This window comes from Hesperophylax consimilis, chromosome 13, assembly GCF_061612785.1.
Source record: "Hesperophylax consimilis isolate HC1 chromosome 13, BYU_Hcon_1.0, whole genome shotgun sequence".
Taxonomy (NCBI): Eukaryota; Metazoa; Arthropoda; class Insecta; order Trichoptera; family Limnephilidae; genus Hesperophylax; species Hesperophylax consimilis.
In genome coordinates, this window is record NC_142848.1 from 11,764,296 (window position 1) to 11,791,400 (window position 27,105).

The following is a 27,105-nucleotide window of genomic DNA, read 5'->3' on the forward strand; positions in this document are numbered from 1 at the left end:
CATAGTACAATACAGAAAAAAAACATTATACGATTATACAAGTATAACAAGACGAAAGAAAAACGAATACCTATACATATGTACAAAGTTAACGAAAGCAATGAGGAAGAAACAATAACAAAAATCCTTTTTTGTAGTGGCCTTGTTCAATAAGTACTGCTAAAATGTTTCATCGGTACAGCTTTATACTCAGCTATAAAAACATGAGCTATCATTGCATAAGAGTTACCAATGGTGTGTAATCTATTTATAATAGAATTGTAGCCTGAGTCTGTAGTATAATTGTCACAATAATATATGCTCGTATATGCTCGTATGCTCGGAGATGATGAACAATATCCAAAATGGTTTACTGGAGAGATCATTCATCACATACGAGAGAAAAATAAAATGCACCATCTTTGGAAAAAATCTAAATCCGAACATGCCTTAACAAACTTTAAAAAATCACGAAAATTAATCAAGCAATTAATTGGTAAGGCCTACACTGACTTTACACGTGAAGCAGAGAATAGTATTATAACAGACCCCACTCGATTTTGGTCTTACACGAACGATAAACGCCGCGGCTGTGACAAACTTAATCACATGACCTTTGATGAAAATCAATACAATGGATATTCTGAAATCGCAGAAGGTTTCGCAGATTATTTTCAATCAGTATTCAGCGACAATATTCCCAAACTTGACATTTCCTCTATAGCTTCTTCGTCACACAATGCTTTACCTGTTCAAATTCACGAAATTAACGATGATGATATTGTTGCCGCTTTTCACAAGCTAAAACCTAAATACTCTGTCGGTCCAGATTTTATACCACCCATCATACTCAAAAGATCCTCAAAACATTTAATTCAACCTCTAAAGCACATTTTTAACCTTTCACTTCGTAATAATACCTTCCCTGAAATGTGGAAACTAACAAAAGTCACGCCTATACACAAAAAAGGAAAAAAAATCGGCAATCGATAATTACAGACCTGTAGCTGTCTTATCAGCACCCGCAAAACTTTTAGAAACCATAATTTACTCACAAATATATAATCAAACAAAACATACACTCACCGAGAATCAGCATGGATTTCGCCCCACTCTATCACCCTCAACAAACTTTATGAATCTCACCACCTATATAAATAAATCGTTTGAAAATTTTTTACATGTCGATGTGCTTTATACAGACTTCGAAAAAGCATTTGATAAAGTCGACCATGATATTTTACTAATAAAATTGAGTGACATCGGATTCTCTCAGGATTTTCTCGCTTTCGTAGCTAGCTACTTACACAATCGTCGTCAGTATGTCAGTTACGGACACCAGTTCTCTCACAAATACAAAACTAACTCCGGGATTCCCCAGGTATGGAATCTAGGACCCCTCCTCTTTCTTTTATTCATTAATGATATAGGCAAGACCATTAACCGCTCAAAATATCTACTCTTTGCTGACGATATCAAACTTTTCAGAGCTATCAAAAGTTATATCGATTCCATTCTTCTGCAGAATGATCTTGATTCTCTTGTCAAATGGTCGGAATTAAATAAATTACCCTTCAGCATCCAGAAATGCAGTGTAGTTACATTTACAAGATCCAAAGATACATTTCTATTCCCTTATCACATTAATAGAAATATATTAACACGCAAAAACGAGATTCGTGACCTTGGAGTGATCTTCGAAGCAAATCTCTCTTTCAAATCCCACATATATGACATTGTCTCCCGCGCCAACAAAATGCTTGGATTTGTTCTTCGTAATGCGAGATCATTTACTAATGGAATTAATTACGGAGAACATATGAAGCGCTTGTCCGCAGTATCCTGGAATACAGCTCCATTATTTGGGCCCCTTCTGAACAAAACCATATCTTAGAAATAGAAAAAGTACAGAAAAGATTTATGCGTTACCTGTATATGAGGGAATATACATACTATCCATTCCTGTATCCATCCTTGTTCTTAACAGGAATGCTCGATTTCAATACATTAGAAGCCCGCAGAAAAATATTTTTAGGCAAACACTTTTTTAAGTTAATCTCTGGTACAATACATAATCCGCCTATGTTGAAAGAGGTGTACTTTTATGTCCCTAACAATTATACTCGAGGGAGATCCCATGCACTCTTATATGCTCCGAAAGCGAGGACTTCTGCCTATCAGAACGCGCCAATAAACAGAGCGACTCAACTCCTTAACGATTCTGCATTAGCCATCGACATTTTCAATGTTACCTACAGACAATTCAGTAACTATCTTATAACGCATGTGACAAAATAGTAAAACTGCCTGTGTAAACCTTTTAATTTGTAATCTTCTCTATGATATATTGGTGTATAACCGTTTCATGGAGAACATGAAAAAATAAATAAATAAATAAATATACTAAAGAACCTTGTCCTAATGGTTGAAACATGAAAGTGAATCAACATAAATATATCAGGGCTATTCAATTTATATGTAGTGGTACGCCACTACTTGATTCGAACGGCATTCTAGAAGTTTCGGCTTTTTCCAAACAAGCTTCTAGGATGTTCTTTTATTTTTTAATTTTAGTTTGGCAATATCTACATAGCAACCAAAATGTTTGAGAAGCTTCTTCACCTTATAAAAGCGGCAGCGTGAAGGAACTAGTCAGTCAGTCATCAGTCAGCCGTCAGTTAACAAGTTTCGCGAGTGTTAAGCCGCGCACCTTTGCGCGAAGGACAATATTCCCGGCTCCGCCCGGTTTTCAACTATGGACTCCATCGGGACATAATCCTAGCGCCTTGGCCACCGTCCCTGGCCAGCGCTACAACGGATTACAGCGCCCTGGTTCCAGCGCCTCTGACCAGCGCTTCATCCACGCACCATGACCACCACGAGGACACGCAGCATCCTCACTGGTCTACGCAGCTCCCGCTCAACCGCTTACAAGGTCCACTGCACCTTTGGCCTTCCCGTCAGCACTGGAGCGCTGGAGACGGATACTGATTGCCAAAATTGCCAGCGCCTGACAGTCAACGAGTCCGGTCAACAGTGCCCGGCGTCGACTCACTGACCCGCGCTTGACCAGCCATCACAGCCTGCATCCGGAGAATACTACATCTGTCCTATGTCAACTCGCATCACGGCTACCTGACTCACAAATAAACACTGTGACTTTCACGACAAGTCTTTCATTTCGTGCCTCTCGCTAGATCCCCAAAAATAATTTACAATTTTGTATACAAAATATAAGATCTTATACTTTTCTCCTTCTTTTCTCTATAGATATTGTATAAAGATCCATTAAAATAATCATTTTGTGTACTTTAAATGATTTAAATAATATTATAGTGATAAAATAAAACACTTTTTTGTTTTAAAACCACGATATTTATTAATTTAAGAACCGACCGGTTTCGCTTTACTTAAGCATCATCAGGGTACAAATTAATACTAAACAAGAAGTACATAATGTGTGTATATATATATAACAAAATATAGAGGGAGACAACATGATACAAATATAAGCAACACAAAGACGGTCATAAAATACATTAACATAAGTGCACAAGTAATGGAAAAACCGCTAGATAATTATGTAGACTAATGGGTTATATCAATAAATCGGGAGAAACAAAGCATCAACTGGCATGGTGGTAAGGAGGTAAGGAGAACTGGGATTTTTTTATGGGTTTATTGGAAACAGACCTAATATTGGACTACTTGATATGTCTAATTGATTATTAAGTATCTGACTTTTGGTTTTTACAGCTTTTTTAATTTCTAGTGCCTCTAAGTTGTTTAGTCTGTTACCATGCCCGTTTTTATGTAAGATGTTAGCACCGGTGCTATGACAGAATGTATGATCTTTATCGATCAAATGATTTGCGAATTCAGAAAACCCGTTATTATTGAGGCAACGAAGATGCTCCTTTATCCTAATATTAACATTACGTGATGTCTTACCGATATAGAAAGCCGAACAATTATTGCAATTTAATTTATAAATCCCCGAATGACTTAATTTATCGTCCTTATCTTTAGAATTAATTAGAAATTTACCTATATTGTTATTGGTATAAAAGGCCGGTTTGACTTCAGAAAGAAGGTTTTTTACACTTAAGGTAGAAAAGTGATTAATAAATAAAATTCGCCGCCAAAACCAAAAGTCAGATACTTAATAATCAATTAGACATATCAAGTAGTCCAATATTAGGTCTGTTTCCAATAAACCCATAAAAAAATCCCAGTTCTCCTTACCTCCTTACCACCATGCCAGTTGATGCTTTGTTTCTCCCGATTTATTGATATAACCCATTAGTCTACATAATTATCTAGCGGTTTTTCCATTACTTGTGCACTTATGTTAATGTATTTTATGACCGTCTTTGTGTTGCTTATATTTGTATCATGTTGTCTCCCTCTATATTTTGTTATATATATATACACACATTATGTACTTCTTGTTTAGTATTAATTTGTACCCTGATGATGAAGTAAAGCGAAACCGGTCGGTTCTTAAATTAATAAATATCGTGGTTTTAAAAGAAAAAGTATTTTATTTTATTAAATATGTCAAACCACAAAGTGATTGCTTTCTACAATAATATTATAGTGTTTCGTGAACTCCTCACTAGGAGAACCTGTACTGAGGTGTTCATGTAATGTTGTAGGTAGTTTGAAGATGTGGTGAGTAGACTAATGAAAGAAAGATGTGTGTGGTATCCTAGCAGCGGCTTTAATGAGGTAGTCGATTTACGTAGTCTAATATAGTAACAATGTCGTCATGGTAGTTGATGTGCATAATGATGGGGTGCATGTAGGTCATATCACGGTGGGATGTTAGTCCGTGGTCCATGATTAGTGTCGGTGTCTCGACACCGCGTCGGTGGAGACGGACTTGCAGGTGATGTTTATCACTGGCCTTGGGTCTTCCTGGTACTTCAGTGTGAAGTAAGCCAAATGTACGCTAGACCTGGTTGGCTGATGATTGTGAGCTCGAACCGCGGGCGAAGCCGGATACGCTTGTAGGTACCTGCGGACCGTTGCGGGAGCGGGTAGCGCCGTGCGGTACAAGGTACTTTTCTATTGGCTGCCGCTACAGTAGTAATTTTGTGCATTGATTGTGTTTTACGTTCAAGAATATTATGAGATATTATAAGAAAGACAAAAAAAAACAAAATTGATTATATCTACGTTTGATAACGTGCAGGTTCCGTAAATGATTTAAAAATATAATAGTTTATGTTAACGTATATAATAAGTAATAATGTGTATAACGTATGTAATAAAGGGTTAACGTATAGTCAATTAAATATTATTAATAACCACATCTTTTTGAAATAGCCATCTCTTAAATTATTTTCAAATTAATAACTATGTTGAAAATATATTTTTTTGTTATTTAAACATCTTAGTTGCTCCATCATTCTTTTGTGTTGATTTGTAAATTTTTTGATATAACTATAGGTATATGCAATAATTACCTATTGTATACTAATATTATTTGTTTAATGTAATTGTTTTTTTTTAATGTAAATAACCACTTCTCCATAATCTTTAAATACTCAGCAGTCAACGAGATTTTAAAGCACTTTACTCTGTATAATGTCTCAGAATGATAAATGGAGTTTTGCACTTTAAATTAAATTTTGCTTGCTGCAGTGTAGATATTGAAACGAAGTCCTCGTATAATAAGAAGTAAATTTTGACTGTGCCATCTTTTCACAGTGGACCCAACTAATTTATTTTTCATTTTCTTTGAATCAAAATACTATAAAATGTCTATGCAGCAAAATGTAACGCCAAATGTCGCGAGTAACTAAAATTTAATTTTAAAAAAGCTTTCCGAAAGCGTCCGACAAACTTTCCAAAATGGATAATTATTTTCTTGAATTAAAACTTGCAATACGTGAACAGGTTTCTTGTGAGATCTATGAGAAATTTAGGAAATCTAATCAACTTGGAATTTCCTCACTGAGGAAATGCAGACAATTTTTTTTAAATTTCCTTCAACTTAAATACCTCTACATATATTTATATTTTTTAAGTTAGTATTAATATTTAAAATAATTATCAAAGTTTTAATTTTCCAATATCTGCTAATATGCCCGTGACGTCACAACGAGCCATGTGACGTCATAAGAAGCTTTTGTATCAACAGGGTCAACTCTGTACTAAATTGAAACGGACTCATAATATAGTTGTTACATTGACCTGGAAACGAGAATCGACGTCCTAGAAAACCAAATGGAACAAATTGACAGGCAAAATAAGTAAAAAAAATGAAGAAATTAGGGGGATCCCCGAAATTAATGGGGAAAACTTAAATAATTACATTTTTAACATTAAAAAAATAACCAAATCCAATAACGAATGCAATAATATCGATGCAGCTTACCGTATCAACCCAAAGTCCAAAAAGATCAACGCAGGCCAATCGTAGTGAAATTCAAAACCAGCGTCGACCGTGATGATTTCCTGAGAGACATTAAAAACTACAACAAACAAGCCCCGAACCGTAAAGACAAACTTAACACCGCCCTTATCGGAATGGCAGGACCAAGTTCGCAAATTTACATCTCGGAACACCTGACTTTTCGCGCAAAACATTTATGGTTTCTCGCGAGAAAAGCTACTCACGAAAATCGGTTTAAGTTCGCCTGGACAAAGGGAGGTCAAGTATATGTCCGCAAAGACAACGGAACACCTGCTATTATTATTAACGAAACAAACAAAAACATTTTGTCTCCCTCAATCAATATCTAATAAACAAAGCTCGTTTAGATATACTCATATAACTTACTCTCATATGTTTATACTTTTTCACATAAATCTCTATGTAAAACACAGAATCAAGAAGTATATGTTGTGTTTTAACATACTCATGCTCTATATACTTTATATGCTTATGTTATATATTCGCAGCAACTATATATATATATATATATACTCTCTATACTTATGATTTTGTTATATTTACCTTATATCGTTATGTAAAACATTCACAACAGCCAAATCCTTATATCTGTTGTATACTTTACATGCTTATGTTTTCGTTTCATATTCTTTATATATGCTTTTGTTTTATAATTTTTATAAGCTCATGTCTTACTTACTTAATATGGTTATACTAACTTATATCTCTTATGTACTTTATATGCTTATGTTTTCGTTTCTTATTCTTTATATACTTATGTTTTGGAAATATTTTTTTCCCACATTGCTTAACCATACTGTATTTTTATCCACCAACTTTATTCTTATCAACTTCACCTTATCTCTTATCACCAAATCTTTACTTGAAATTCATTTAAACATTGCATATAGCTATAGTTTTACTACATATAAATCTTGTATTTATGATATTGACTATAAGTGTCAAAATTTTTATATTATTATCATTATAAATGCCACTGTTATTGCTTATTATATATCTGTAATCGCTATAAAGGTCACTGTCATTGCTTATTTTGTTATTGCTTTTAATAACTGGCGAACTCCTTCTCGACTATTACCAACAACAGAAACCAGTGGTACAACTTATTTTAATAATATTCGACACATTGATACGATCATTCTTAAATGCAATATTACTTTAATTACTTACAAAAGTGAAATTAACTTTTTAAATGTTATTTTTTTTAGTTCTGCGAACAATAAGAATTTTTGGAAATATTTTTTCTTGCATTACTTAACCGTGCGTTATTTTTATCTAAAAACAATTTTTTTATCTCAAAATCATTATTTAAAAAATGGAAGACATTACAAATTTATTAGATAACATCTCACAGATTCCATGTACCGAAACAAATAGTGCTGTAGAAGTTCGTCAAATCTTAAATCAATCAAACTTAAAAATATTTTCCATGAATATCAGATCAATTAATAAAAAATTCAATGAACTCCTTATACTACTCACAGACCTTTATTCAGATTTTGACTTACTTATCCTGACCGAATGCTGGATCGAAGATAACTTTATTCCAAAAACTATAAAAGACTATAATCAAAATAGCACACAGAATAATAAATCTCAAAATGATGGCGTAATCATTTACATCAAAAATCACATACAACACTCTGTTGAAGAAATCTCAATCACAAATTCAAATTGTCTTAAACTCGAAATAGAAAATAGTGTAACGATATTATCTATATACCGATCACCGAGTGCGTCTAATATAACACCATTCCTAAACTCACTTGACAAATCCTTATCGTGTATGAGTGATCGTGAAAATGTTCTAATTACACTGGTCAACACATTTTTTGTCTCTTTAACGAAAGTAGCCAAATCTGACAGGAAATTTCACGCCGATTTCAGATATGTGATTAGTTTTTTTATATCACGTCAGGTTTTTATGGGTTTTAAGTTTTACTAAAATGTGTATTAATTCATTTTTATTCGTGAATTATCATTGATTTTTTGATTTTTGACCATCCATTCCATTTGGTCATGCTGCAAACATGAAAGAGAACTATGACAACATGAAGCTGCTGTAAACAAAAAATAAATTTGTAAAATACGAATGGAAAATATGTGGTGATCTAAAAATAATAGGGCTCCTACTAGGACTGCAAGCGGGATACACAAAGTATTGTTGTTTTCTGTGCGATTGGGACAGCAGAGACAGGAAAAACCAAGGACTGGCCTTCTAGAAAGCACCTTAAACCTGCCACGAAGAATGTTCAACATGCTCCCTTAGTAAAATTCAAAGATATCTTACTTACACCCTTACACGTTAAATTGGGTTTGATGAATTTTTTTCAAAAGGCTTCTCTAAGGATGGAAATGGCATGATTTACTTAAAGCAAAAGTTTCCTAAGGTCAGCGACGCCAAAATTAAAGAATGAATATTTGTGGGACCACAAATAAGGGAGGTCTTGACTGATCCGAATTTTATAACAGTGTTGAGACCAGTCGAGCTAGCCGCTTGGTCAGCCTTCAAGAATGTTGTCGAGAACTTTATTGGAAGTCATTAAAGTGAAGACTATATCAGCATTGTGTCTGAAATGCTCATAGTCTATAAAAATATGGGATGTAACATGTCACTAAAAATACACTTCCTTCAATCTCATTTGAATTTTTTCCCCGAAAATATGGGAGATGTCAGTGACGAGCACGGCGAACGATTTTACCAGGACATTGCGGATATGGAAAAGTGATACCAAGGAAAGTGGAGTCCATCTATGATAGCAGACTATTGCTGGACTCCGCAGAGAGACTCTCAAAATACTCACAAGCGCAAATCAGGAGCAAAAAAATTAAATTGGATTAGTTTTGAAATTTTGTTAAGTAAGTACCCGTCATACTATGGAAGGATTATGTAAAAAAACTTTGTTAAATAATAAAAAAAACTGACCTATTTTAAAAAATAATTGTTTCATTTCGTGTTTATGGATACTAAATACACATAAAAAAATTAGCTATGCTTAAGGGACAGCACTTAAAAAAATATAAATAATGTCGACCAGTGTTATTGGTGACCTTAATATTAATATCACAAATACGATGCATCCCCAAGCAAATGACTACATGAACTTACTAACTCTACAAGGTTTTATTCCAGCTATTACGGCCCCCACTCGGGTATCAGAATTATGCGTCAGTTGCATTGACCATGTTTTTGCTAAATGTAAATTGAATACCGAATCTCTCGTATACGGTCGCACGGTTACAGACCACTACGCCACTATCACCTCCCTTTCACATGCTATTAAAAAATTACCTGCATCGAAAATACCCACGAAGAAAATTTGCTATGACACTCTTTTTAAACTGGTCTCCAAGGAAAACTGGTCAAATTTTTATAAACTCACCGACCCAAACATAGCGTGCGAATTTCTTATCGACACCATACATAACCATTTGAAAAGTTCCACATCCAACATTGACGACAAACAAAGTAGTCGCACAATTAAACTTAAGCCTTGGATTAAAAATGGCATCCTACACTGTATTCACAAGCGTAATAAACTTCACAAATTTTGTAAAAACAACCCCAATAATCACGAATCTCTCCTATTTTATAAACGTTACAGAAATGCATGTAAAAAAATAATCTGCAGAGCTAGAGACGAATATTATAGGAAACAGATCAAGGAAGCTGCCAATGACAATAAACAAATCTGGAATATTGTCAAAGAGATCTGCTTTACCAACAAAACTACCGCACCTATAAATAAAATAACCATTGCAGACCAAACACTAGATACAACAAATCATTAAAAAAAATCGCAAATCATTTCAATAAATTCTTCTCCACAGTCGGATCAGACTTAGCAAATAGTATTTTAGATAAAAACGGAAAGACAGAATATAACCTTGCAAATAATATATCGATTGAAAATCTTTGTTATGATCCATTTAATCTCACTCCTACTACAGAACAAGAAATCACTGAAAATATTTCATCACTCAAAAACACACATTCAACTGGAATCGACAATATATCCACTAAATTGATCAAACACCTCAAACCAATCATCACAAAGCCCCTTGAACATGTAATAAATCTAAGCTTTCAAACTGGCCTCTTCCCAAATTCTTTAAAACACTCAAAAATTATTCCTATCTATAAATCAGGGGACAGATCATCAGTGAATAACTATAGACCAATATCCTTGCTGAGTCCGATATCAAAAATAGTTGAAAAAACGGTAAAACGAAGGCTATACAAATTTCTTGAAGACAATAACATTCTTTCAGGAAATCAATATGGCTTCCGCAAAGGTCGTAGTGCCGCAGATGCAATTGCAAATTTTACAAAAGTAGTCTCTGATAACCTTGATAAAGGCCGCAAGCCCCTTGCTGTTTTCTTGGATCTCGCCAAAGCCTTTGATACTGTCTCTCACCGCATACTTTTTTCTTGGATCTCGCCAAAGCCTTTGATACTGTCTCTCACCGCATACTTTTGAAGAAACTCCTTCAGATAGGAATAAAAGGTACTCCCCTTAAATGGTTTGAGAACTATTTAACAAATAGATCGCAATCGTCTCTTATAAATTCTGCTAAAGAATATAGAAGTACAAGTTTACCAATCACGTACGGTGTGCCTCAAGGCAGTGTATTAGGCCCACTTCTCTTTCTAATATATATAAACACTTTATGTAACTTGGCAATTGATGGAAATATAATTTCTTTTGCTGATGATACGGTAATCATCTTTGAATCTGATAATTGGAACTCAACTATAGAAAAATCAAATAAGGGCCTAAATAAAGTAAAACATTGGTTAGACCTAATTAGTTAGTTAAACCTTTTGACTCTTAATATTGACAAAACAAAATACTTACTTTTCTCCATACGCAAAGTCACTACTCCTCAAAACTGTCTTAATCTTATCATTCACTCATGCCCACAAAATCATATTACCCCTACGCCTCTCCTCAATAATTGCTCATGCACCAACCTAAAAAAATCCGACCAAATTAAATATCTAGGGGTTGTTATAGATGATCAACTACGTTGGGAGGATCATGTCAATTTCACAACAAAAAGACTCTTCAAATTTTGCTATATATTTCTCTCTCTCAGATCAATCCTGTACCTTCAAACAATGAGATGCATATATTTTGCACTTTTCCAATCAATAGCTACATACGGTATCGTGGGATGGGGAGGCTGTGCAGCTTCAATTATTAATCTCATGATCTTAATTCAAAAACTGCTACTAAGGATTATATTAAAATGTCACCCATCTCACCCTTCAGACCCACTTATAAAAAAATTCGCAATCCTAGACATTAGACAGTTATACGTTAAGACAATTCTTATACATATAAGGAAAAATGATTTAACACTCAAAACTCAACACAATATTTGCACCCGCTACTCATCACACCAAAAATGTAAAATTCCTCCAACAAAAACAGCCTTCGCCCAGCGACAGTTCTCTTATATAGCGCCTAAAATGTTCAACTTACTGAGTATTGATATTAAGACATCGAAAACTGATGATCTTTATGCCATTAGTGTACAGAACTGGTTATTTGCTCAAGGAAGGAAATATTATAAAGAATACCTTACAACTTAATAGTGTTCTTATTTTTCGAGTAAAAATTTTATCTCTAAATTAACTTTCAACAAAAACTTTATATTACGCTGATGCGATTATTTTTATTTCTATTATCCCTAGCATTATCTATTATGTTTATTAGTATCCTACCTTATTTTTATTTTTATCTTTATGTTTACAAGATTCACCTACTCCAATTCCTTTCCTGTATGTGATCATGTACATAATATTATATATTCAGTATTGGTTATTTATGAAGGGAAAGAACTATTTTAAAGAATACCTGACATCATTAAATAAGTTCATTTGCTTTCTTATTCTTTTTTTTCCATTTCAATTCTGTTTACAATTTCTTTTTAAAATAATTATTTAATTTATCTTTATTTTCATCGCTTTCTTATTTTCAGTTAAACCTATTTAACCTATACCTATTTCACAACTGAATGAATCATGTATTACATTTATATAATTATACACAAATTTTGACTACCATAATACGGACATGTGTCTAGTATGGTAGTCGAAAAGCATGTAAAAAACCTGTATCCAAATATATTTTGATGAATAAAGAAAAAAAAATACCTTTTGCATTACGGTGAGATATATGATTTAAGCAGTCTTTGAAAGAAATAACACCACGCTTTGAATTTTAATCTAAAAACTTACCATACAATTCCAAATAATTATAATATATTCCAAAAAGTTATCGTAAAACTTCACATGTTCGCGAAAGATTTTCCAAAGTTTGTGATTTATTTTTATTTTTATATGAAACGAAAAAAGTGAAATGAGTTAACCTTTATAATACGTCTGTGTAATTAAATATGTTTTTCAGTTTTATTCAGAAATAAACCTACTACCCGATCGATCTGAAACTCGCGATCTTAAAACTATCGAGCAGATAGACTCGTTATCGATGGCAATAATAATAATAATAATTTTTATTCCAGGATGTGGGGAGGTAAGTGCAATCCCACACGTCCCATATATATATACATATTTTTTTGTACATTAGGTATGTGAAATTGAAATATATATGACGAAGAATAAATTAACAACAACGTAATTAACAACTATGCAGGGCGTGGTCTTGAGTGAGCTTGGGCCCAGCGCTCACTCAGTAGTGGCGCTTGGTGCTGGTAGGCTGCGGTCACCTACGTATTGGCGGAGGCCATTAGCCGCATCCTGGCTCCAGTGACCCGGTGTTTCGTCAGGCCGGCAAATCCATTTAGTCATAGTTCCATGAACATTGTCGATTCGCTGCTGTATCTTCGGTATCCAAATATGATTCTACAGGCGTCATTATATTGAATTCGGAGTCGTTCCATCGAGCAAGTTCGGTAGTGACACCATGTCTCACACGTATTTATATATTTTTTTATTATTTATTTCTATACATACATTACAGTGTCTACCAAATATTTACATTTGTATATAATACATAAATTTAGAACTGTTGTTAATATGGTGTTTTTTTATTATTTTTTATGCTGGGTGTGAGGTAGGTTTGAGTAGGTGACACTGTGGTGGGTAATGTTATATGTTTCGTGAACACCTCACTGGGAGAACCTGTGCTGAGGTATACAGGCCAGTACAGAATGCGTTGCAATGCATTCTATCAATTTTTTGGCAGTCACGCATACACACGTGGACATACACGTATTTCTCTGAAACCAGATGACATTACTGCAGTCAATATACGAAATAAATGTCGGTCAAACTCGATTGGAATATTCTTATTTTTAGCGCGGTTGATAGAGTTTGCGACTCCAGTTCCTGGGTACGGAGGTTCAGTTTTAAGTATTTTTTTTTAATATTCGAAAAAATAAATATTTTAGTAAAAAAGAAAAAGTGTTGATTTAAAAAAAAAGTAAATTATGTTGACATTCACATTACATTTTACCACAAGTTTTAAGGTACTAAATATTAAATTATACGTAGTTAATGTACCTATTACTTATGTCCATAAAATGTCAATGAAATTTCGTCTGGGATGAAAATTATTGTTCTTATTAATCATGTAAGTACGATTCATAACAACAAAAAATATTAAATGGAATGAAGTAGTATAATGGTGTGAGAGATGAAGAGAATATGCACGGAGCTCACGAATTGTAAGCGACTATTAATACATTTTATTGAAAAATTAGTGCAAATGGTTTTAAAATGATTTATCATGCAAAAAAATGATATTTGCTTTGTATGTTAGCAAAGAATCATAAAAAAAGTCTAAGGTATTTCACAGTCTCTCAAAACATTGAAATCTAAACTAATTCTTCATTGAAAACTATAAATATGTCACTCCTGAATGATTTTTAGCGTACGATCTTCGCTTACTTGCAAATGCTTTTCCACCATTTGCACAATTCCGCTGTGAATGGAATAGTTTTTTAGAGAAAAGACTTAAAATTGAAATGCAAAACTTAACCCCTTTTCCACTATTTTAAAAAGTGTTATTTCACCTTTAAAATTTTTTATGTTTTCTGATATACTATTTCTTAACATTCCGACATCCAATTTCCAACGAAATTCGTTCATTCAAAGAACATGAGGTCACATTCTTAGGCACTGAAATTTTCCACATCTTCTTTGTCAATTATTGAAACTCTTGCAGGAATTTGTGTTTGTTGTATGGAGGGACCTTTGAGAAAAGAAAGGATGTTCTGGGAAAGAAAGGGGTATGAGTGGTGGGTAGCTAGTATCTGTAAGTCTGTGTGTACAAGAAGGACGACGTGAAGCCATATTGAAACCATGTTTCAATTAAAAACTGCTAGTGGAACACAACATTTTTTTGACAATTCATTTTATAAGCTCAGAAAAATATAAATTATCAAGCCTACGAAAACTGCTTTAAAGTTCAAAATTTCCTACTTACGAACCCGTTTTTGGTTATGGTTTTATTGTATAATGTGACAAATTAAATATTTTGGCAAAATGAATATGCGACATTTTGCCGGGGCATATAAACACATTACTGGCGCGGATAGAATCCCTCACCACTTTTTGACTCGCAGCCCAATGTCGGGTGCGAGTCATGCTTATTGCATATAAGCAGCCACATAAAAAAACAAAAATTAGTTCATCTTTACCACCGAAACTAAGCGTTTTATTTATCAACAAGTGACTCCTGCCCACCATCTGCCTCACCTCGCCAAGTCTTCTGCTCCAAACCTTCTGGCGTTACCTCCTCAAGACCAGCCGGCCCTTCTCTGGAAAACCGCCAACGCCAGGAGCGAGCAGAGACGAAAGCACACCCAGTGCCCAACATTCACCAAGCCTGGGTGCGGGAGGCAGATTTCATCATAAATATTTCTACTATCATCATCATCGGCCGTAAAGGAGCATTCTCATCGGTTGAAGACACGGTTTGGAACCGGCGCCCAAATCTACAGTCTTGTGCGGACTCCCGTCCAGTACAAGAATCTTCACTTTGAGAAAAAATGACATTTGACATTCGCGAAAGAAAAAAAAGGTGATACCACTCGATAAAATAAATTACCGTGAACTTGATAATTCTAAAACGACATGCATTAAGTATACACCAAAGAGTTAAAGGTGGTTCGAACGGTATGTTGCAGTTTTGCAACAGTATGCATTTAAGGGTTAAATAATTATCAGGTGATTCGCTATCCGGGAATTTTTGTCTTTCATTTTTTTTAAAGAAAAAAAAATTACGAAACTCACTCGAATTACAAAAATACATAATCTGGTTCTGTTATTGTATATAAAAAAAATCACAGTATTTTCTTAAATGCTACTTAAAATATTATATATTTACATTAGCGTGCTCCATGCTCCCCCTAACTCATTCATATTTACATATCATCTGCTGGAATAAAGTGTCAATTTTATTGTAAAATCCCAATCGAAAGTTAATAAATAACAACATGAAAATAAAATAAAATACAGCGCAAACGGCTTGCACAAAAGTTAATTTGCGCAAGCTAAATTTGCAATAATTTGCATAAGTAAGCATGTAGGTAAAGACGGAAAAAACTGTATTATGTGCTAATGGCTTGCGTACACGTCAAATGATTGCGACAGGTTTGCACAAACTGTTTGAAAGCAAGTTTTTTTAGTATTGACGCCGCACAGTGCACTGTGTTGTTTTGTGCAAACTTTTGCACAAACTGTTAACGTATTCAAGTTGCTGCGTGTAGACAGACCTTTAGCCAACAATACAATAAACGTTAACAGGCACTCAAACACACCGGGTGTCAAATTGAACTCGACGAGAGTCCAGTCTATTTTTTGAACTCAGATTTAACATTGTTTCCTCGGGAAAAAGGGGGGAGATTATTAAATTTTGAAAAACTTTCCTGTTGAATGCTCAGCTAGAATTTTATATAAAGGGGCAGTTAAAATAGAAGTAGCGTTGTCAAAATCTCGAGGTTTACTTTCGTAATATTTGCGCTTTGGGATATGGAACGTAATGAGATTGTTCCTTTCTGCCGTAACATGTGCCATTAACATACGTATAAACAACTATACTGTGTATGTGGATGAATTAAGAGTTTGCCTCGACTATGTGGGTTTCATTTATGCATTAAATATTATAATATAATATATTTTAATATGTTATTCATTATTTATACAAATATTTATCAAATTCCGCACAAATCGCATTATCGATCGTATAATTAATTTCTAGTTGCAACTGTGTTCTTCAAAATTTGATTCATTGAGTGTACGTAAATAGTTTGCAGATATTATTATGTAGCGTCGAGAAAAAAACTAGATTAAATAATTAATAATAAACCGCTCGACCTACTTAGCACCTACTCCCGAATTATGTACCTGCAATCCAATTCGCATCGTAAACAGAACAACCTACGTACTTCAAACACCTACTTGTCTACCAGGTGACAATACGTCACGGGCCGTCCTACACATACGAGAACTCGCCAGAAGGAACGAGTCTGCCGCCTATGCATAATTGCCACGCTATCGAAGGTTCCTGAAACATACAGTCTGTGCGAGTGCCTAGGATTTAGTTGCCATCCACCTACCTACTGCCGCCGTCGGCCGTGTAGTATAAATATGCCCGACGCAGCGAGTCAGTCAGTCAGTCATCTATCAGCCGTCAGTCTACAAGGCTCAACGAGTGATCACCCGCGCTCTTCTTACTAGCGCGAAAGACAACGTACCCGGCTTCGCCCGTACCACCATGGACTCCATCGGGACATCATCATAGCGCCTTGTCCAGATCGCCGTCCCTGGCAAGCGCCACTCGGATTACAAGCGCCCTGGTTCCAGCGTCTCTGACCAGCGCTTTTTCCACGCCATCATGACCATCACGAGGACACGCAGCATCCTCACTGGTCACGCCGTTCCCGTTCAACCGCCTACAAGGTCCGCCGCACCTTCGGCCGTCTCGTCAGCACTGGAGTGCCTGAAGACCTACGTTCTTCACCAGTGCCTGACCTTCATCGAGTCCCGATCACCAGCGCTCGGCGTCGCCTCACTGACCCGCGCCTGACCAGCACATCACCGCAGCGTCCGGAGTATTTCAACTTTTGTCCTACATCATCTCCTCGTCACGGCAACTGACTCAATAAACACTGTGACCTTCACGACACGCCTTTTATTTTGTGCCTTCACCATGGATCCCCAAAATTATACAAAATCGTAAGAAAACTTCACCTTACTGAATGTTTCAAATTATTAAATGAATTGAATTGAAAATACCCACGCGGCACAAGCATTTATGATTTATTTTTAATGAAAAACGTGGTAGACGAATTCGAATCAAAATGCTTAAGATTATGTTCAACATAATATAATAATATTCTCTCTGAAGTAAATATCTTCAATTGCAAAGAAAATAAATTATAAATATCTGTTAAAAATGTATTCTTATCCCAAGTAAACCAAAGTACATGCATTATAATAATAATATTTAGATGATTTGTATAGCGCACCTCAAGGGCGCTGTATAAATATATAATACATTTCTACAATGATCTATGTTATTACTAACTAAATATGGAGATAATATACAGTACAATACTTACCTGGTAGGTCACTTGAGATTAACACTTAGGATGGGTTGTTTCGGAGAATTTGAACAATTCATCAAATTTCAACGTTCATTTTCGGGTTCTGTGAAAGACTTATTCAAGTTCTGTTTTTATATCATTGTAGGCTAGTTGCTTGACAAAACTGAAATAAAAACAGAACTTGAAAAAATCTATCACAGTACTTGAAAATGACCGTTGAAATTTGATGAATTGTTCAGATTCTCCGAAACAACCCGTCCTTAGTTAACATTAACTAATTGTTTATTAGCGAAATTTAGATACAGGATTATAGGGTAACTCTTCTTGTAATTTTTTAATAACATGTAGTAGCTATACTGTATTATTATTAAATACATAATGTGTTAGTATAGTAATAAAATCTGTAATTAATTTCTCAGGTAAATTACAAATGTACGTCTACTATATTAGTACGTAGGAAATAGAATATTATTGTAGTAGTTTTAGAATAGGTATATACTAGATAAAAAATGTAAAATTTTATAGCTAAATAAAATATAATTAAAAATGTAGAATACAATATTATCTAAGTTTTCGTTCGTTGAAATTCGCTTCGAACTTTCAAATACAATTCTATTGAATGTGGAAAGTCAATACTGAAGTTTTAGTCTAATTGAATACCCAAGCGCAAGGTCTTATGAATTATTCTAGATCACGTATTATTTCAGTGCACTAGTGCAGTGGGATTACCTCTCACTTACTATGCCAGAAAATCTCCGAGCTTCGGTGCTGTGTAGGTACTCTGTACACATAGTACCTCCACATACGGGATTTCAATTTTTCGAAACTGGTTTTTAAGAATAATATTTTCAATCATTCATTATCTTCTATTTAAAAATGAATGTTTCTTTGTTTGTAACCTAATATTCAAAAACTACTGAACCGATTTCGTGAAAATTTCTAAGTTTGTTTTTATTACTGCCAGGAGTGTTTAGAGTGGTAGAAACAGTCAGGGACGCCCGGGGAAGGCTTCGCATTATTCGCAGTACTGTATGAGATACGGAGCCGAATAAAAGTAGATTTAATGTATTTTTTTTAGTAGTAGTTTTTTACATCTTGGAAATAGAGCCAGTTTTCAGGTACACTAGAGTTCACAACTACAACACCTTACTCCAAACCATTCATGACCAACGCCGGGTACAAGTCATTTTTAGAAATTCTAATAGCGGTTATTTCCGTGAAATCTTCTGAATCCTTTGGAAGTTTTGTTGTTAATCTCAATCATGCTTCTATGGCCAACAATTATTGAATGTACTCGTACCTTCAGTAGTAAGAAGAGAACTTTGTAAGATTAAAAACTTTTTCGAGTTTTTTTACCTGTTAGATTTATTTAGACATTTCTGATTCTAATGTCAGTGCTTTTCACAATTTTTTAATTTTTACAAAATTATTAAAAAAAAAATATCTGTATAACATGTATTATTTCGAACGCCTTATAAATTGGTAACTTCTAGAATAATTAGCATCCATAAAAAGACAAAAGCTTCTGGAATTGTGTGATATGAGTTACCGGATTACCTTGTAAAGTATTTGTACTTCATTTTATTTCTTTCATGTAGGTCCTGAAATTCATACTTGAGGGCAATTAAATAAACTATATTTTAAATATGGAACCTTCTTGAGAGACTTTACCTGTACCTTTTTTGTCGAGTTTGGACTATGAGCGATCAGAGAGTTCGTTTGTCGTTGACTACCTATAACATTATTTTACGTATATTTCACTAGCTGACGTGTACCCGGCGTTGCTGAATATAATCGTAATATGCATGAATTGTATATTTATTCAAACCTTCCAGAAGAAATTGTACCCGGCGTTGCTGAATATAATCGTAATATGCATGAATTGTATATTTATTAAAACCTTCCAGAAGAAATTGTACCCGGCGTTGCTGAATATAATCGTAATATGCATGAATTGTATATTTATTCAAACCTTCCAGAAGAAATTGTACCCGGCGTTGCTGAATATAATCGTAATATGCATGAATTGTATATTTATTAAAACCTTCCAGAAGAAATTGTACCCGGCGTTGCTGAATATAATCGTAATATGCATGAATTGTATATTTATTCAAACCTTCCAGAAGAAATTATCTAAATGATAGTGAAAACCCTATCAAAATCCGTTGCGTATTTTGGAAGAACTAAACGCACAAACAGACAGACGCGTATAGCGACTTTGTTTTATACTATTTAGAGATTTTTCAAAATTAAGACTTATAATAATTTATTTTCACCAGGGGATTATCTACTCCGATGAAGAAAAGCTGAATGAAGCCATCGTAGAGTTCAGATCGTGCAATCGTCTCAGTCCCACAAACATCGATTACATCAAAGAAATCGCCAAATGCTTGTAAGTTAAAAAATGTTTTTTTTTCATCCTTTCGCCTAACTAGTTAGATAACGTATTTTCGAGTATAGAGTACCAAACCAGTAAGGCCCCTTTAAAGTGCTCGAATATCATTAGTTTTTGGTTTCAGCAATAAAATCGTTTTCCTAAATTATTTTGAAAATAGATGCAAGACCAATCCTTCCATTGAATTTTTTCGATATTTTTTGATATGGTGTCTTTTTAAATATAACTATTTGTTTAAATTTCAATTTTAATACAATGGAATTCCACCACGAATTAACAGTCCAAAAACTAGACTCTTTATAACTATTTCAATTTTACTCTTTTTCGGGAATGAATGAATGCAAATCTTGCAAGTGGAAATTAACCCACTTGCTTGGCAGATAGATTTGTTGTCGATGCCATTGCATTGAAAAAACATTGTATATACGGGTTGATTTTTTACTCGATATTAAAATGGGACAGTTGAATCAATTTGAAAAAAGGATAGCCTGATATGGATAAAATTTCTAGGGCTAAAAATTCATGGAAAGTGATGAAACAAAAACTTTATTAACTGGGTTAAGTAGGTTCGGTTAGGTTAGGTGAGGTTTAAATTTTATTTTTTTCATCGTTTAAAATGACTTTATATCACTTTTTAAATGTGTGTTGAATTGTCACTGTATTGAGTTATCATGGAACCGTTTAATAATTATACTTCGTTGTAAGGAAAAATTTTGTCACTTTATCTACAGAAGGTCATACAGGTCAACATTGATGGCCTCTTCACCTTTCAATCTCACGATGACGTCACTACTCTACAGTCTCTCTTTGATTCCTTATCAGACATTGCAAGCACTCCGCCACTAGTCTCCGCTGCTCCTTTGTGCGCCTTGGTGCCCAAAGCGCACCGAGCAACAGAGCAACATGGAACGCAACATAAAGTTCAGAATATTTTTCACTTGCACCACTAATGGAAATTTATTTCGACGTGGCCATATTATCAACAAATGTTTTTTCATTTTATTATATTGATTTATCCCATATGATGATATAAAATACGATGGCCAATAAAATATGTTCGCCGGAACTATGAAAAAGTAAAAAAAAACAGGTGTGAAATATGTTGCAATTTCCGGCCAGCCTTAACCATGGCAGTAATTTATTGACCCCTTAAAACGGGGCGGTTTATGGGGCGGTAAAGGGGTGGTTATGGGAGGGGGACAGTCACATAGAAAAGTTTATTTCAATAAAATAAAATATTATTCCCGCCGCCGACTTTCTTCCAGATCTAAAAAATAGAAACTCTCCCTGTTTTTTGTTTGATCTGCGGTAAAATATTGCTTTTTACTTCGGATTATGTTCTTCACTTTATTTGTGAACCTTAATATATGTTTAATTCAGCGCTCTTGAAGTTATTTTTCACAACAAGTCACCTAATAAATTATCCAATTATCTGATAGTATTATTGTCCCAGCGTCTGGACGATGTAAGCCCTCTGATTGGTCAAATTAAAATTGTCTGTTTCGGGTAACTTGAATATTAAGACACGATTCCATACTAAAATAGGATCGCCTCATAATAATACGAAATTTCTTCAAAAGCATCGTTTCTGCTCATATAATTTTTGGATAATATCGAAGAAAATATGTTTTAGAAAGTTCATAATCCATTGGATTAATTACATTACAATGAAAATTCTCCACAGTTACGTGATTATGTTTGACGTTTATAAAAATTCACGCGTTTCTTCAAGATGGCCGACAGAGCGCACCTCTGGCGGTTTAAAAACGAACCAAATGCCTGGCGCGAATATTTAAATATGCAGCTCACAATACTTGACTACTTACCATTAACAAGCGTTTTATAAGAAGATTTCTTCTGGAAGATTATCACTTTGTAATGGCATTTATCATTATTATTTATATATTTTTTTCTTATTAATTATATCTGATTTTATATTGACATGTTTTCTAATTTCTAAAATTTCAAAATTATTTATTTACGATGCTTTATATCCTGAGTGAAGTATTTTAAGACCTGAATTTTTATCGAAAGTGTGATCATTATTCAAAAGATTATTTGCAAACTCAGATTCACTATTTCCATTTATAGCCCTGCAATATTCTTTAGTTCTGACTTCAAAGTTTCTATTGGTTCTACCTTTGTAAAAGAAATTAAAATCATCTCAATTGAGTTTTTAAACTCCTGATTTTTTTGTTTGAATTTTGCTATCTTTATTATTAAGAATATATTTCTTCATTGTTATTAGTGTAAAACGCCAGTTGAATGGTACCAGGATTGTTTATATATATAATTTTAGAAGTATCGTTATCCACAAACAGAATTCTACGCCATTGTTTATTTCTATCTTTAGAAAGACCGTTTGAAGAGAATGTGTTTAATTTTTTTATTTAGTATTTCAACTATCAATTTATTAGAATAACCGTTATTAAATGCTATTTGTCTTATGAATATATGCTATTTGTTTTTTTCAGGTCTTAAAATACTTCACTATAAATAATTTTGAAATTTTAGAAATGAGGAAACATATTAATATAAAAGCAGATATAATTAACAAGAATTTTTTTATAAACTCTCTTTTAAATATTTTCCCACTCAACTGGTCTTTCCCGTCTAACGATATTGTAATTCCTAATTATTATAAACCCAGCCTACTCTTACCCCTCCCCCCTCCTTCCACTTCTTCTTTCCCAATTGCAATCTATATTTAATTTTCGACTTCGGTGTATACACAATAAAATGTAAACATTATATTTATTTATTTATTGGACAATTTGCATAGCGCCGCTTTTGTGAGATATCACCTCAGGGGCGCTATATTGTAATAATCTACCTTTATATATAGATTTTTACTCTCCTGATAAAGGTGTATATATAATCTAGCTTTAAAAACTTTATTAGATACAGTAACAGTTGTAGGTAAAGAATTACCACCAGTTGGAGTAAAATTAACACATTTTAATTAAACCGAATGCTAATGTCATCGCACAATTACCCTCCTTTTATTCATAAACACGGGTACAATTAATCAATATGTAATAATCTATTATTTAAGTCAACTTTGTTAAAACTATCTTTAATTGTGACAAACTAAACGATATTGATTCAACTTCTAGACATTGACGGTTGTTACACATATTCAAGCACTGCAAGTCTCCTATGAGCTAATTATATTAGGTACGATAACAGTTAATATCAGTTGTAGACATGTAGTCAATAATAGTGTTTCATTTGAAATAATCCATCACAAATACGTAAAATTTCATTTATTCAAACAACTGTCATTCTTATTATGCGTAAATTTAGCATGTTATTATTAATTAACTCCTTCCTGTTCCGTGTTTTAACAATATATATACCTACTCACCCTCTCTCTGTGAATGTTCTAATATCTATCTATTAAATGTAACTGTTGTTAATATCACTTAAAATGGGCGAAGCCCAACTAAGAGCCGCCGCAGGGCCTAGCAGAAAAAAACCCGCGTAGCGGGTTTTTAACTGCTAGTTATTATTATTATTGTAACTAACAATATGTTGGGTGATTTTTATGTTTCACATTTTCATTCCTCATTTTTAAGCAAAAAATATTATTTTATGAAGCATCAAAACACTCTCACGGTGAACTCTGCTATCGTGAATTTTGTATATCTCTTATCATGTGAAATTTGTGATCACTGTAATTATTCAGTTCCACAAAAATTAGGGTAAATATCCAGAAGCGTTCTTTATTTAAAAAGAGGCTTCGTGTGAGTTTAATTATTTTAATTCTATAATAACTATTTCGTTCAAATTAAAACGACACAGTGCTCTAAAACATGGGTGGCCAACCTTTTCGCCAAAGCAAACAAGAAATATATTGTTTTATTTAGAAGATGTAACAAAAAAAACATATTTATTAGATTAGAGTTACGCAATACATTGTAAGAAAGTGAGTGAAGATTTTTGTTCTTAAGAGGAAGCTACATGCCGAAAATGTGTATATTCTTGGTATACCTTATACTGTAGGTAATAGGCATTAAAATAGCCTGACAAACGGAGTCTAGAAACGTTCGATTTCAAGCACAAAACTGGTTTTTATTTATTTTGTAAATAATTTTATAAGAAAGCAAAAAAGTTAAGTAGGTGAAACTGTCACAGATAGTCATAGCTATAATAGTGTATTTTAAAAGTTGTTTCCTTTACGCGTTCATAGATTTCTATTGAAAAACAATATTTTTAGTACTTTAAATTTATAATTTTTATTTAGTAATTTTTATTTTTTATTAGCATTCTACTCAAGCAAAACGATAGGAAAACCTTCAATTTATCTAAAGCATATTTTTTGGTATTCATAAGATACACCAATTCATTATAAAGTTTAATCAAAATAGTGATTTGGCATTAAGCTTCGCCTTAACTGTTGTTCCCAAAGCCCAAATTTTATTTGGAATGCGGAAATAAGATCATAGATGTTATTAATTAGTTGATCTTTCTCTTATAGACGAGTATTAATAACATTTGGGTGGTTAACTATACCGACCAGAAATGCACAGTCGCTAACCCACTCCTTGTCTTCAAATCATGGGATACTTGAATTGCTTGCGAAGAATGATTGCTTCAAATCAAACACTCTTTCCAGCATTTTGGCACGGTTCAGCCATCTTACTTCTGCATAAAATGTAAGGTCATTATAATGTGAATCCAAAACTAGAGAAACTATTGGAACAGACGGTGATTCAACCCCTTCGACTTAATAAAGTTCACTGTTTTGATGACCACCTTCATGCAAAGATATTAGAAGAACGAGATATGCTATGTTGGCCGCCGGACCGTAGCCGGAGTACTACCTAATTAGGGTACTTTGAACGGTATCGGGACGTGTACGCACAGAAATCTGTTCTATGTATTAGTGCGGATACCTTAGCGCAAGCGAAGGTGTGCAGTAGTATTGGTGAACAAAACCGGCGACACTCGGCAAAACAATTCCACTCAGTACGAACTGCGCGTAGCACATCTCGTTCTTCTAATATCTTTGCCTTCATGACATGATCCATTTTAAGGGACTTGGAACACAAATTCTCCTGATGATTAATGCTACAAAAATTTAACATCGAAGTATTACCAACTTCGCAGGCCTCATTTTCAATCAATTTTACTAAACCTTCGTGTTTCCAAACCATTGCTGGAGCACCATCTGTTGGTAAGCCCGATAGGTTGTTGAGTTGCAACAAAAAGCGATTCAATGTCGATGTAATAGCTCCTAACAAATCTCGTGAGCGAGTAGTGCCTTAAGTGGATACAGTGCCGCTAATTCTTCTATTTATTTTTTAAATGGACATCAACCAACACCCCTGATAAAAATCGCCACTTCGGCGATATCCATTAGGTCTGTGTTTTCATCCAATGCTAGAGCATAAAATATGAACTTGGATTCTCGATTTTTAGGTCTGTGTTTTCATCCAATGCTAGAGCATAAAATATGAACTTGGATTCTCGATTTTTCAAATTTTCTTCAATATGTTTTCCAATGTCATCGACACGCCTAGTAATTGTTTTCAACACGAATGTACGATAAAGAAAATCGTCACGGTAGTTGAATCAATGTACTGAAATACTTCCATGTGAATTACGCAAGTTAGAATGTTCTTTTGGTAGTTTTATGTACACTAAAAGAAAAAAAATGTGTGCATATGCAGCGCGGGCCAAGGGTTGGCCACCCTTTCTCTAAAATAAGTCAAAAATATTCGGCGCGGCCCCGGCGTTATTTATTTATTTTAATTTTCGGGAAATAGACAGTTTACATTTCATTCGTTTGTTCATAAGTATTATATCGCCAAAATAAAACCAATCATGGATTTCCTCCTTGTGACTTTACTGCGACAGCATAATATGGAATAAGTAAATTGAATTTGTAAGAAAGGAATATGAATTGACAAAATTATACAAAACAAAAGATTCTATAAAACTAAAAATTTAAAAAACAATACATGTATAGCCATGGAGAGGGGTTGTAAATATAAATCAAATCATAATTGAGATAGACAGTTATGGACAGGCCTACGGTCGAATTTGCATTAGCAGGCCTAAAAAATTGATCTTTCCTCGGGGTCCATTTTAATTAATTCTGATAAACTCATAAATAAAATTTCAGAGGATTCTTACTGAATACCTCTGAAATTTACTAATTAATTTTAAAAATACGAAACTTACAAGATAGGGTAGCGAAGGCGAAGTTGTCAAATTTCAATTCTCGTAAAATATTAATTGATTTTTTTTTTGCGGTGACTGAAATATGTAGTTTTAATCATTGTAATTTAACTGAGAGGAAACGTTTTTATTAAATTATTTGTGCGTATCTGAATAATTATCAAAAATATATTGGTGTTTCATTTGAACTGACAATATTTTCCATTAATTTACCCAACAGAAAAAAGATTTCGAAAAATTGTGTTGAATTCTATTTCCTTTGTTATGCGCTATTCGAAATCCACTTCCCTAAAAGATAAAACGTACGTATTTTGTTATTTAGTATGTTCTTCATTTATTGATTCGAATTTTTTTATTTAGTTGTATTTTCGTTTAACGGTATCCGGTTACCCGTGGTAGATCACATGCCAAAAATTGGAAACCGCGCTAAGGGCCGATTTGATCGTCAATCACAAAATGTGACGGGGATTCGAGTTCGAGCATTCATAAACGAAAATAAATCCATCTAGCATTCGAGTATGGTGCATTGCATTAGAGGTGA

The 27,105-nt window shown here is 33.9% G+C and overlaps 1 protein-coding gene across 1 annotated transcript in view; it reads left to right on the top strand.

Annotated features, from left to right (window-relative positions):
* The window catches only part of BBS4 (Bardet-Biedl syndrome 4), a 101,209-nt gene that overhangs the window by 29,236 nt on the left and 44,868 nt on the right, over positions 1-27,105 (top strand). Inside the window, exon 3 of the mRNA XM_089639110.1 lies at positions 20,263-20,375. Coding sequence (XP_089495236.1) covers positions 20,263-20,375 — 113 coding nt within the window. The remainder of the gene's footprint in view (positions 1-20,262; positions 20,376-27,105) is intronic.